This window comes from Trematomus bernacchii, unplaced genomic scaffold (assembly GCF_902827165.1).
Source record: "Trematomus bernacchii unplaced genomic scaffold, fTreBer1.1, whole genome shotgun sequence".
NCBI lineage: Eukaryota > Metazoa > Chordata > Actinopteri > Perciformes > Nototheniidae > Trematomus > Trematomus bernacchii.
In genome coordinates, this window is record NW_022987998.1 from 1,270,570 (window position 1) to 1,283,607 (window position 13,038).

General features: G+C 42.8%; 1 protein-coding gene across 1 annotated transcript in view; it reads left to right on the forward strand.

Annotated features, from left to right (window-relative positions):
* Nucleotides 1–2,931: 2,931 nt before the first annotated feature.
* tshz3b (teashirt zinc finger homeobox 3b) overlaps nucleotides 2,932–13,038 on the forward strand; it is a 51,186-nt gene continuing 41,079 nt past the window's right edge. Inside the window, exons 1-2 of the mRNA XM_034117213.1 lie at nucleotides 2,932–4,064; nucleotides 4,394–4,812. Coding sequence (XP_033973104.1) covers nucleotides 4,773–4,812 — 40 coding nt within the window. The 5' untranslated portion in view covers nucleotides 2,932–4,064; nucleotides 4,394–4,772. The remainder of the gene's footprint in view (nucleotides 4,065–4,393; nucleotides 4,813–13,038) is intronic.

Below are 13,038 nucleotides of genomic sequence, written 5' to 3' on the forward strand. Positions count from 1 at the left end.
GGGGAAGAAGAGTGGTCCCTGCAGCTAATAGATATTTTATTGTCGCCTTTTTTTGGTTTTACTTCTGGAGAAGAAGGTTTTTGATTGAAACTTAGAATATGTTTTTCTCTCATGATAGACCCATGTAACAAATTAGTGTGTAAGTCACCAAAAGGTATCTTTAACAAAGTGTTAAATGTGATTTTATTTGTGCGTCTTTCCGCGTTATGTCCGTGCTTTGGATGGTCTGACTTCACTCAATGTCAGCTGTATAAATGCTGCTCAGTAGGCCTACTTTATAACAACAATGATAAAACGGCCGGATCGAATCTGAACTCACCCACTCAGTACAGCCTGAGTGCCAAAGCCGTGCCACGCCGTGCGTCCGTGGAGAGGGCTTTAGAGCTCCGACTTGTGCGTAAAGACAGAAGCGGAACAAGGCACAGGCGAGGTCCCAATTCCCTCAATACAGTCCCCCTTACCCCAAACACACACACACACACGCACGCACGCCCACACACACACACACACACACACACACATGCACGCGCTTATTGCGCCGCTTCCTGTGATTCCAGCGAACTCTAACATGTCACCGCAGATTTATTTCTCCATATGATCCATATTGGTTTTAGAGGGAAGAAGTACATGTGCTCATATCATTAGTGCAACTTGAATGTCACAGTTCAATTAAATTAGTTTTAATATCAGTGAGAACATGTACACGCATCAGCGCTATATAATGTCATATTTATCCTATTTATAGGCCTGAGAAATAATAACATTATCTGACTTTGGATAATACTTTTGGAATGAAGACGTTTTATTGTGTGGTAAAAAATAGGACACTGATTTTAATGTTGGTGATTTATTTAGAGAAGAACAACTTTTAAAAAAAAAAAGAAAAAAAGTAAACACTCTGCAAAGCCATTCTTGCGCAAAATACGTAAAAATATGTTTCACGATAATCTGAAAATAATCAATTGATGATGAAGTTACTAATCCAGATGTGCAGTTTACTGCGTAAGGGCACCCAGAATTACAGCGCAAAACTCCTATTCTACAACTAAATGTCCAGACTCTTCCATAGATGTAGAGTTAAATTAATATTACCAATTAGCAGCTGTCGCTAATGTAAAGCAGTGCTTTTTTTTATTGTCACAGATCTGTGTTTTCTAATTGTTTTAAGCAACTTTCCATCAACCCCTTTCACAACATGTCAGTGTTTGGAAAGTTTTACGCAAACCTTTAATATGATCTGTGTGCCTCACTTTTTCTCTCTCTCACACACACACAGATACACACGCACACTCACACAGACGCGTGCAAACACCCTCTCACACACACCCTAACGCATCACCGAATCTTACATTAAAAAAATCAAATGTCATTTCATAAATAGAATAACAAATCGTATAACTGTGTTTACGTTACAGACTATTACGAACGTAATTATTTACTTGGTGGCATGATGCTAATAAAGAGGAAATAACAGCAATGTAAATAAAGCTTTATGGCTTTGACACAGTCATTTACTGGCTTTGCGTTGTTGGAAATATAATATTCACTACTTGTGCACGAGTCTTAACCGTTTTTTCACACACTGATGGTTGAACACAACTCTGAACACTGCGCAGCTACAGACGTTTACTCATCGTACCGTGGATAACGTAAGAAAAGTTAAGAAAAACACAAACAAATAGCATTTTGACTGCAGTCCATACAAACATATCAGGCACACAAGGAAGTGTGTTGCATTTAAGAGAAGAAAACATGCATTTTGTCATATTTTTGAGTTATGTGTAAATCAAAGTATCTCTCTCCCCAACCCTTCTCCTCACACACACACACACACACACACACACACACACACACACACACACACACACACACACACACACACACACACACACACACACACACACACACACACACACACACACTCTCTCTTTGGTGATGTCTGTCTGACTTTTAGTTCAGCAAGATTGGTCAAAACACACTAGAGTTTCATTTTCGATAAAAAAAGACCAAAGTTAATGTCTTAACATTTGTAATTAAAACATAAATAAAAATGTTTGGCCAACTAAAATGATATAGAATTTAAAAAAGTTAAGAAAATAACAGGCAGACACTTTGTGGTAAGTTTGAAAGGTGATACAAATGATGAATATCTAATGTTTCGAAGTGACAAACCGACCTCCTTCAATTAATAGCGTAAAAAAGCGATAGATTGTGCTGCTGACCAAAAAGCAGACTTCGTATTTGCCTCGGGATCTTAGAAGGTGAACTTCCCTGTAATTTAGTTAATCTGTTTCATAAACTCACTCTGCATTACGCTGCCATGCGTTGCCTTATGTGCATCTCTCACAAACAGTAATCGCAAACAAATACGCGTATTCTCATCCGAGCGCAAAAACCCGCAGAGCGTGGCATGAAATATTTAGAGATGTTTTATATTGAGAAGATGTTGTTTGACATAAGTAGTTATTTTCCATTTCTTGTAGATAGTTCGGAATAAGAATTCAAAACAAAAAAACAATGGCCCCAGCGAAAGACAACTACAAAAAACAAAAAAACACTCGGACTCCTATTTGGGGGAGAAAATGTGAGACAAAAAACGCAGCGCACTCTCTGACAGGCTTTTAAGAAAGTGGGCTGTGTCAATCAGAGCGCGAGGAGGCGCGGGCGCGTTGTGTGTGCGCGCGTGAGTTATGTTTGAGCGTACAATGTGGGGTGGGATTGTAGTATTGCAAGGCATGTGTGTGTGTGTGTGTGTGTGTGTGTGTGTGTGTGTGTGTGTGTGTGTGTGTGTGTGTGTGTGTGTGTGTGTGTGTGTGTGTGTGTGTGTGACACTGATGGATGCGCCAATGGAAAGACGGACAGATGCTTGGGCGGATCTAACGGCATGCAGCGGCTGAGCGGCGCACACAGTCGCGGTGAGATTAGGGCGAAAACATCCTCGAATCGGCGGAGAGTCACCAACCTATCAATCCTTCCACCCGAGCCCGGGGAAACGGAGGAGTAGAGCGGACACATTCCCTCCAGGTTTACCAGAGAAGCGACACCGGCTGATTCCCCACAGCGGATCCGAAGAAGAGAGCCTTTTCTCCGGCGTGAGAGGTGAGGCGCAGCGGCAAGCACATCTGGCGCGGAGGAAGACGGGAGGCGAGAGAAAGATTGGTAACTCACCCCTCATTGCTCTTCACTTTAAGAAGCCGTTTGTGTTCACCTCAAGGATCGCCTGAAAAAAACACAGGAGAATATTTTTCATCCACTTCCAACAAAATCCACAAACTTTTATCCCTCACTGTGAGGTGAGGAAAACAACTCCAGAAAAAAAATGTCAACAACCTACAACTGAGGATTTTTGAGCTTACCTGCGAGGAAAAAGAAAACAACTTTATTCCATTGAAATAACAGCGCTTTGGTGAGGTTTTATTTTTGCGCCTCTCGGGTCACTTGAGGCGCAAAGAAGGAGCGCAGTGCTGGGTTTGATTCGCTGTGTGGCTGATTTAAATAGCTCCTATCAGGCCACGGGAAGGGAAAAAAACGGGAGAAAAGTACCACCAGCGGCCAATAAAGTGTTTGGCAGAAGGCGCTAGAGCTCGGTGCGCTCCAGCCTGCATGCATGGGAGCAGCCTGAGCCCTTCCTCCTCCTCCTCCTTCTCCTCCTCCTCCTCATGTACATTATTACAACAAGGGAGACCCAATCAAGCACGTATCTCATCGATTCAGGCACACACACACACACAGATACGCAGTTACGCGCACACGCACGCATCCTGGCTGTGCCCTCAGCGGATTTTTCAAAGCGCTCCCGGACAAAATATCGTAGCGGTGCGTATAGTGACCAGTCCCCGGCCGTCACCTCCTCCTCCTCCTCCTCTTCCTCCACCTCTTCATTTGTCCTTCGCTGGAGAATAACAAACTGTAAAAAGCACGCTGCATGTGGCTTTTTCTTCTTCATTTACACCACCAAACAACCGGACTGGAATGGATTTTTATGAGATGCTTTCAGGCAGCCGGTCTTGGCTTTGAAATGCGCGTGATTACCGGGAGGGCTTCATGGAGGATCAGCCCGTAAAGTAAGTAAGATCACGCCGCGTGTGCTTGTGAATCATACTGTGTGTGTTAACCATCTGCGGTAATATGACTGACATTACGCGCATTTCAAGCTCCCCGATTAGCTTTTTTGGAATAAACGGAAGGCTAGAATAAGGCTGACAGAAAGAGAGGGGTGAGATAGAGAGGGAGGGAGAGGGAGAGAGAGCTACGTGACGCCTATCAGCGGCGGAGAGGTTGAACCGTAGAAGAGGCGTAGGGCTTCAGTTGTGTCAGCTCTTGATGTGTTGTCTCCCCCTTGTTTGCGGACTTTTGACTGACGCGATCATTTGGTTTTATCCCCCTCTTCAAGCTCGCCTGTTGCAGCCTCCAACGCCAAGTAAAGAGGATCACACGGAGGACACGCTTTTTTTTAAAGACTCCTATAGCCGCGAAGCTTCCTCTGTTCCTGCTCCCATCCAAGCCGGAGCAACCGACGGAGAGAGCAGCAAACCGGGAGGCTGATTTCTTATTTGTAACCCCTCTATTTTCTTTTTGATTGGCTCTATCTCCTTTTTTTTTATTTTGTTGAGAACACTGGACACCCTCCCCTCATTAAATACACCCACCCCGATCTATGTGGGAGCCCTGAGAGCGCACCCAGGGGGGGAAACTGTGAATCAAAGCTCTGCGGGTCAGCATCGAAGCACCGGGGACAGAGAAGAAGTCCCTGCCGGGGCCCCGAAACCGATATGCCGCGGAGGAAGCAGGAGGCGCCTCGGCGCGCAGCAGGTACGCACTGGCTTTGATTTGAACCTAATTTACCTCTCTCTCTCTTTCTTTCTTTCTCACCCCCTCTGTATTTACCCCCCTCCTTCCTCCACGCCCCCGTCATTCAGTTACTTTTCATTATTACCAAAAACATCTTTTGTTGTGTACTGTAAAGGAAAGGGCAAACATGCTGTACTTTTCACAGCTCCAACTTTTGTCCTCCCATGCTACACACATCCCATCATAACTGTTCTTATTATCAAACACATACCTCTGTTATGACATATTATTGGAGGTTTATTGGAATTCCAAACACCCTGAACGCCACATTTCAACATTTCTTACCAAGTTTAATGAATAAAAAAGGTCATTGTTGTTATTGTAAAGCTGCAATGATAATAGAGAGCATTTGATTTATAATTTCTAATCACTTTTTGTATTATGTTCAGCTTTTCAGTTTGTGACAAATTTGATCTCTTTGGGTTTGTATCTGCTGCTTCGACCAAATACGCCGCCTAAGGCTTTTGAATACTGTAACGGGCATTTATTTTTCACTTTCCCCTTTTTAATACACAAAACGATTAAAACTCAAACGATTAAACACTGTCTATATTTGTTAATCATTAGTTTATTCATATCTTCCATACAGATGTGTCAGAACAAGTGGTTCCCGGTAGTTAGAACAATCATCTTTGCCTCTCAGAGAGGTCACAGGTCAACCTCAGCGTACCAGTGCGTGTGTCCTATAGAAACAGTGTGAGAGCGCTCAATACGAAACGCTTTCTCTTTCTACTTTCTCATATTCTCTTCGAGTCAGATGAATTGTTGCTCCATAGGTCCCTCTCTACCTCTTTTCACTTCTTTGCGGCGCCTCCTTCTCCTCTTCCTCCTCCTCTTCCTCCTCCTCGTAGATATTGACTGTGGAATAAAGGATGGGTCAGCTGACTGTCACGGAGGCCTTTGATGGTAGCTGATCTCTTTTTAGGGGCTTAACTGACATCCTGATATATGACAGGAAGTGACTTCTTTAAGCCACATTTGTCTTTAAAGATCAATATCGTTTTCTTTGTTCGCATTGCAACATTACTGTGAAATCCCTAATATAGTGTTGGACTACTACTGTCACACTATTATGTTGCTCTACAGGAATTAGGAGTGTATTTCCACACACCATATTGAGTTTTAAGGCCCTTTCTCATTTATTTGACACCCCGTCGTATCAGTGTACTTCTACAGAATTCACCTACAAACTATACTTGGAGTTTTTCTTCACGATTCCTCCGGATCATTTCTAAGAGATTCATCCTCCGTGTTTTTCGTCTGTCTCTCCTTCCCTTCAGTTTCTGGGAAATACTTTTCTCCTAGTCTAAAGATTATTTCACAGCCCTTGGAGGGGGGCGGGGGGGTGTATTCTGGAAGAGAGCTTTAATGGACAATTGCCATCTTTGATTTGACGCTTGATTGATCGCCTGTCATCTGGCCGAGCCTTTGATCTGTTCATTCCCGATAAGTGTCAATAAATCACCCCCCCCCCCCCCTCCTCCCTTCGACCCGCCCTCCCTCTGGTAGCGAAGCAGGGCCTGCTGAAGTCACGTCTGGCCTCACAAAGTTCTGGTCATTAACACCATCATTTAATTGCATCTTTGTATCTATTTCCCCCCCCCCCCTTTTATTAGCTTTGATTTCTTACTTCCTCCCCCCCTTCGCCTTCGGACTTGACGAGGATAAAAAACTGAACTCGGCATTTATTTTATGTTCCCATTAAAGGGGAAGGAGATTTTTTGGTGTTCTCATCACATCATTTACGACACTAATAATTTGTTTTTTTACATTTTTAGATTTCAAGTCATCCTTGTAGTTTTTGTTTTGGAGTAGTCATGTTAATTAAATGTATTATGTCAACAGAATTCAAACAACTGTTGAAAAGCAATACTATTGAGTTGAACCAAATTTAAATTTAAATTTAAAGTTAATATCATTGCTTTTAACTATAACCTAACACAGTTATGTGAAATCTGTTGACGTAATACATCTAATTAAAGTCAACGGTTCAGTTTTTTCAGTGTTTGATTTATGCATGACCTTTAGCATCTCACTGTAAGCCATTTTACCTGAGCGCACTCTTGTTTGCAACTTTGTTTCACTCTCAACGAAATCCAGTTTCTGCATATGCCTGCAGCCTCCCAGTACATAATTACATCTGTGCAGTGGTGCAGTCAGAAGACACACTGCAATGACTTCGTAGTACGTATAAACAAGTACTTTCTCGCCCGCGTACACACACACACACACACACACACACACACACACACACACACACACACACACACACACACACACACACACACACACACACACACCACACACACACACACACACACGCACACACACACACACACACACACACACACACACACACACACGTAGAGTGCTATGAGAAATGTAACTATTAGCCTAATCGCGAGGCGGAAGACTGGTTTGCTCCATCAGAAGGGCCCGTCAGAGAGACTTTGTTTCATATTTGATTTAATTGTCTGCCCTCTGACAGCCACATTCATCAATGGCCCTAATGGTCAATCAGAGGCTGGCACACACAGAGAGAGAGTCTTATGTATTCTCAGCCCAGGGCCTTACTTGATCAAAATGTTTTAGCTCTAATGGACACAACGGGGGGAGGAATGGGGGGGGGGGGGGGACAGATGGATGGATGGATGGATGCAAAGCGAGAGGACTTTTTATTCAGCTTGTGAGAGCGGGGAGAGAAGATGAGGCATTTATATCTCTGATGAGCGGACGAGAACAAACAGGCGAAGGAGGAGTTTCATTTTAGACTATTGGCAGCTTTTTATTTTGCCTTCTCTCCTCCTCCTCCTCCTCCTCCTCCTCTTCCTCCTCCTTCCCACATCCCCTCCCTGCCTTGCTCACAGCTGCAAGTTATAAGGTTGAGGAGAACTGCATGGCACACACAGAGTGATGACAAATTGATTGCGCCGTAGTGATGGCAAGAGTTATGGGAGGATGGCAAATGATAGGCCTTGATTAGGAACTCGGAAGGGGGCAGAGTACCCCCAACTTTTTGTATTTTCCGCCTTCTTTCTTTCTCTTTTTCCCTCCCTTTTTTGTCACTGATTCTGCACTGAGAAAACGAAACATTCTTCGTGTGTTCGTGGCGTAAGACAGCAGATACATCATACCGAGCTTCAGTGGCTCGTCCAACCATCAAAATGTGTTAAAACAACACAATCCCGGTTAAAGGTCAGCATGTGTATTGAACACTTCCTCGGAATCTGCTTATTTGGGGGTTTTCATGTGCTCTTAATTGGTCATTACCTAAAACGCGCCATGATGCAGACGAACATGGCGTCAACTCTTCCTGTCTTACATTTCTCTCTTTATCCTTTTCCTTATCCTCCATCCTTCCAACAAGCCTTCCCACACACACACACACTCACACACACACACACACACACACACACTTCTCCCCACCCCGGCGACGCATTCAGCCGTCTAAAAGAGGAGTTGTTTTGCCAGCTTCATTAGCGTTCTGCTAATTAGCCGAGCATCTGATGGATCTCTGACGGGCCTAATGATTGGAGATGACAAGCTCAGCACACTGTCACGCTCGCCAATTAGGTCTGCGGCATAGTTGGATGTAATCAACTTGATCTTACACCGTCCTCGTTTGCCCCCCCCCCCCCCCCCCAACCCCAACACAGGTGGGGTTTTGGACAGTGGTGGTATGCGCGTCGGGTAATCCGGGTCCTTAAATTAGCAGTGATGATTTTTCATGGCAGCATTGATGTTGCCTAAAGAACGTGTCCATTAAGTCACGCTGTGCATGTGAATACGTGCGCACACACTTCTTTCTGACCAAGCGTATTTATTGTTTCTGACATCAGGAAAGGACAAAGCTCGGGCGAGCGGCTTTTGTCTTTGGGTTTCAAAGCTATCCGAGACCAAACAGGTCATTGTTATGGGAGCAGTGTTCCAACATCAAACATCAAGTATATTTTTTTACCTGTAATTTTTTTCACGCGTCTTACATCCTCTACAAATTGTTTCCAAGTATTTAAAATGAAGGATGTTTAGCAGTAAGCAGCAGCTGCATGGTGTTAAAATAGCTTTGTGGGTGTGTGTGTGTGTGTGTATTGTTCTCCCGGTGCAGATTGATGACGGTGACACTGGTCATTATTAGCTACTCAATGACACTTTCCCAGAGTGGGAGGATTTTTCACCCGCGTTGATTTTTCAGAAACACCTATCATCAGCATGGTGTCCAAAGAGGCTAAGCATGATTTATGTAAATATTAACATCAAGACAGATCTGGTTCTGTCCGACAAGAGATAGATGGCAGCCGGAGAGGAAAAGCAGCTGATTTCTGTGATTTCTCTGTGTGTGTGTGTGTGTGTGTGTGTGTGTGTGTGTGTGTGTGTGTGTGTGTGTGTGTGTGTGTGTGTGTGTGTGTGTGTGTGTGTGTGTGTGTGTGTGTGTGTGTGTGTGTGTGTGTGTGTGTGGGAGCGTGTGTGTGTGGGAGCGCGTGTGTGTATGATTGATTGTAGATGAGAGCGGGAGATTAATCATGCTTGATGTGTGTTAACGTTGCACTCGCGGTGGATCTAAGTCGAGATGCAGTGGCCCATTTAAATATACTCACACACACACACACACACACACACACACACACACACACACACACACACACACACACACACACACACACACACACACACAGGAGGACGCGGGTACACTCGCAAACACACACATTGTTCGGCTGTGACTAACACACAGGGCCATTTGCTGTTTCACAGTGTGGTTATTAAAAATACAATATCAGATTCTATGCTCCCGTCCAGTGGGTGGCAATATGATCTAATGCAAGATGTCAATATAATGGAGCTAATTAACCTGCTTTAAAAAGCTCTTGATAATTGTATTAATAATTAAGAGTGTGAACGTGTATTTTTTACCTTTGCTTCAGCCGTTCATTAACTGTAATGGTTTTTTTTTATGTCAAATTAGGCAGCCGCCTCAAATTACCCGCTACTTTTATGTAGTACTTTTATTTAATAGTGGTTTTTGGAATAATTCTGACTTTTGTAGTTCATTAATTTAGTCATTTTTATTCTGAAGTATCCCTCTTCAGCATTACAAAGCCCATTGCCTGGAAACGACACACACGACAGGGTAGAAGAATGACTGAAGTCCTTCGTTGAAACATGAAATTCAGATGTTACTCATCCTTGAAAAGAAAGTCTTCCACTCCAATTCCCAATGAAGTGGATGTATTTGAATAACAGCACTTCAAAGTTTTCCATCTGCAGTCCATTAATCTGAAAGGTGGTTGTCCTTTTATGCTCCGAATGCCTCCCACCTCACTCTGACTGAAAGACATTAACTCTTTTTTTATATTCACGGATCATCCATCTGATCATTCTGGGATGAAGTGGGAACCTGCTGACAGATCAGATTGAGAAAATAAAATGAATGAGGGGGAGTTTTCCCTGAAATGAAGTGTAGTACAAGTGTATGGTTCCTTAACAGTATTTATTCCATTAGTATGACTTATTGTCATTTATGGGACAGAATTCTCAATCAAATGCAGAGAAAAAAGGTTATTGCCTTCGACTTTGTCAAACTACAGGATCATTTTCACATTTGTACAGAGACTAGTTGTAAAAATAGACACATGTTTTATTTTATTGCCACGTCCTGAATGGTCAAACACAATCTTTAAAATTAGTAACTATAGCAAAATCAGGTCCCTAAACAGCCTTAATTTGTTTTCCGTTTGTCGAAATGAACACATTTTCATTTTGTTTTTTATGATTTGTTTTCTATTCATTTATAAAGTCATAATTCTGTTACGTTTAGCAATTTGTTTTTCAATTCCAGTGCGCGCCAATGCCAACCTGGGGCTAGGGTTAGGGTTATGGTTGGGAACATAGTCGAGGGGAGACAAGATAAAACTACTAGTTGTCAGAACATTCTAGGTGAAATAACTAAACAGAGTATTCTGAAACACACATTTATATTTAGTTTTGCATATCTTTTGTAAACATACTTTCTAGTTTGCGCAGTTCACAAATGACAGATTATGAGAAAGGAAAATCACTCTTCTATTGAACTGCACACTACTTACATATGTGTGAGGTGTCAAACATGGCAAATTCTGCTAAATCTGCCATTTGTATCCCCTATCTGACTAAAACTCTCCATGTTTCTTCACTGTAGCATGCATGCTGAGCTGAAAACACTCTCAGTCCCTGTCACTCTCTGCGTCCCAGTCTCAGTCCTCTCTCCGCATTACTTTGTGCAGAGTGAGTCTTTCCCAGGCAGCTAACTGACATTGTGATTAGTTACGGCCTTCTTCTGCTTTTCTCAGTACTCCTGCCCCACCACGCTGTGCCACAATGTAACAAGAGAGACCAAGAGATATAAAGTGGGAGAACTGTTGCATAGTTAAATATTCTATCATAGGGGAAGACAGAAAGGTAATGAGATTGTTCAAAAAAAAGAGTATTATGTGCACGGGGAAGAGAAAGAAGGAGCAAATGAAAAAGCAAGCAAGTAGACAAACGACAATCATAGACGGAGAGACAGAGGAGGGGGGAGCTAGATCTCACTCACCCCCCCCCCCCCTCCCTTCCCTTCCTTGAGGATAAGTGGCTGATGGTTTATAAACAGTGTTTCTTTTCCTCCCTCTCCCAGAATCTTCCGTCATGGCTCCCATTAGGTTGACAGCTGTCAATTAGAGCTCCCTTGGTCTGGCGCTCTGCACTTTATTGCAGGCAGTTGATGCTGTCATTTTGCTCCCAGTTTCGCCTTGAGCGTTATCACGAGCGCTCAAACAGTCAATAGCTGATGCATCAGCAGTTATTTCTTAAATTGGCTCACAAGGCTGCATCCTCTCCTCATATTTTTCTCCCCCCCCTCACTCCCCAATTCTTCCCCTTCTCTATCTCCTCCCTGTTCTCCTTTCCCTACCCAAAATATGTTTTTGTGAGGAATGGCTTGTTTCTGAGGGGTGGAAGCAAACAATGCAATGGACACAGGAATATGCTAAATATTTTTTATTGGCATGTTATTTATACCAAATAAATATTTATATTTATTTTAGGATATTTTGGGTCTCTTACCCCCTTTATCTGACTCTGACCCCCTTCATACAGTAAACACTTTGCGTTGCATTAATGCACAACATGTGAACAAATCCTGTTCATTTTAATATTTTTACAACAATTTGTACACGGCTACCTCTTCTAATATTTGCACAGCTCTCCACTTATCCCAATACTACTGCACATATTCTTTTATTTTTCAGTGTATTTTGTCATACAGTACTGTACCTTTGTCAATGTATATTTAATGTAAATATTTCTCAATATCTTATGTGTACCATACACACCAACGCTTATTCCATGTATGTGTAAACCTGATTCTGATTCTAGTTGCTCAATGAAGAATAAATAACAAATCATTTTCAAATGTTAAGCCAATAACAAGAACAGGAAAAGGAAGAAGAGAAGTAATATGTATAAATAACACTTCAGAAATATGAAGGAAAGACAAATCTATACATGTCAAAATGTTGTAAAACAGGGTAAACTACGTAATGGACTTTGAACATACCTGTAATAATAGAGATCAAAGGTGATCAACCAGGAGCCCCTCACTGTGAGGTCCGATTGGCTGACGGGCCCACACTGAGGCACCCTGGGAAAACGGCTAAAACAGGAAATGGAGTGATCTCTGTGCACACACACACTTCCTGTGCTGACACAAAGCAGATATATGTGTATTTACTATGATCCTACTGTAAGCTCCAGAGCAGAGCCGCTGTATTAGGGAACATGTAACTGAGTTCTGCCAGCAGAACCATGAGAACATGTCCAAAAATAAGACAAATACTGGACCTAAATTCTGAATGACTTCCAGTTTGAGACACTTTTTAGTTGACTGCCAAGAAGTCAGTGCTGTTTCCAACATTTACTTACTTCTGTCTGGCAAGTTAGTGTGTGTGTGTGTGTGTGTGTGTGTGTGTGTGTGTGTGTGTGTGTGTGTGTGTGTGTGTGTGTGTGTGTGTGTGTGTGTGTGTGTGTGTGTGTGTGTGTGTGTGTGTGTGTGTGTGTGTGTGTGTGCGCGTGTGTGTGTGTGTGTGTGTGTGTGTGTGTGTGTGTGTGTGTCTGGGATGCACATTGACATTGTTAGGTCATCAGTATTGGCTGATAAAGGCTTTAAAATGAAAT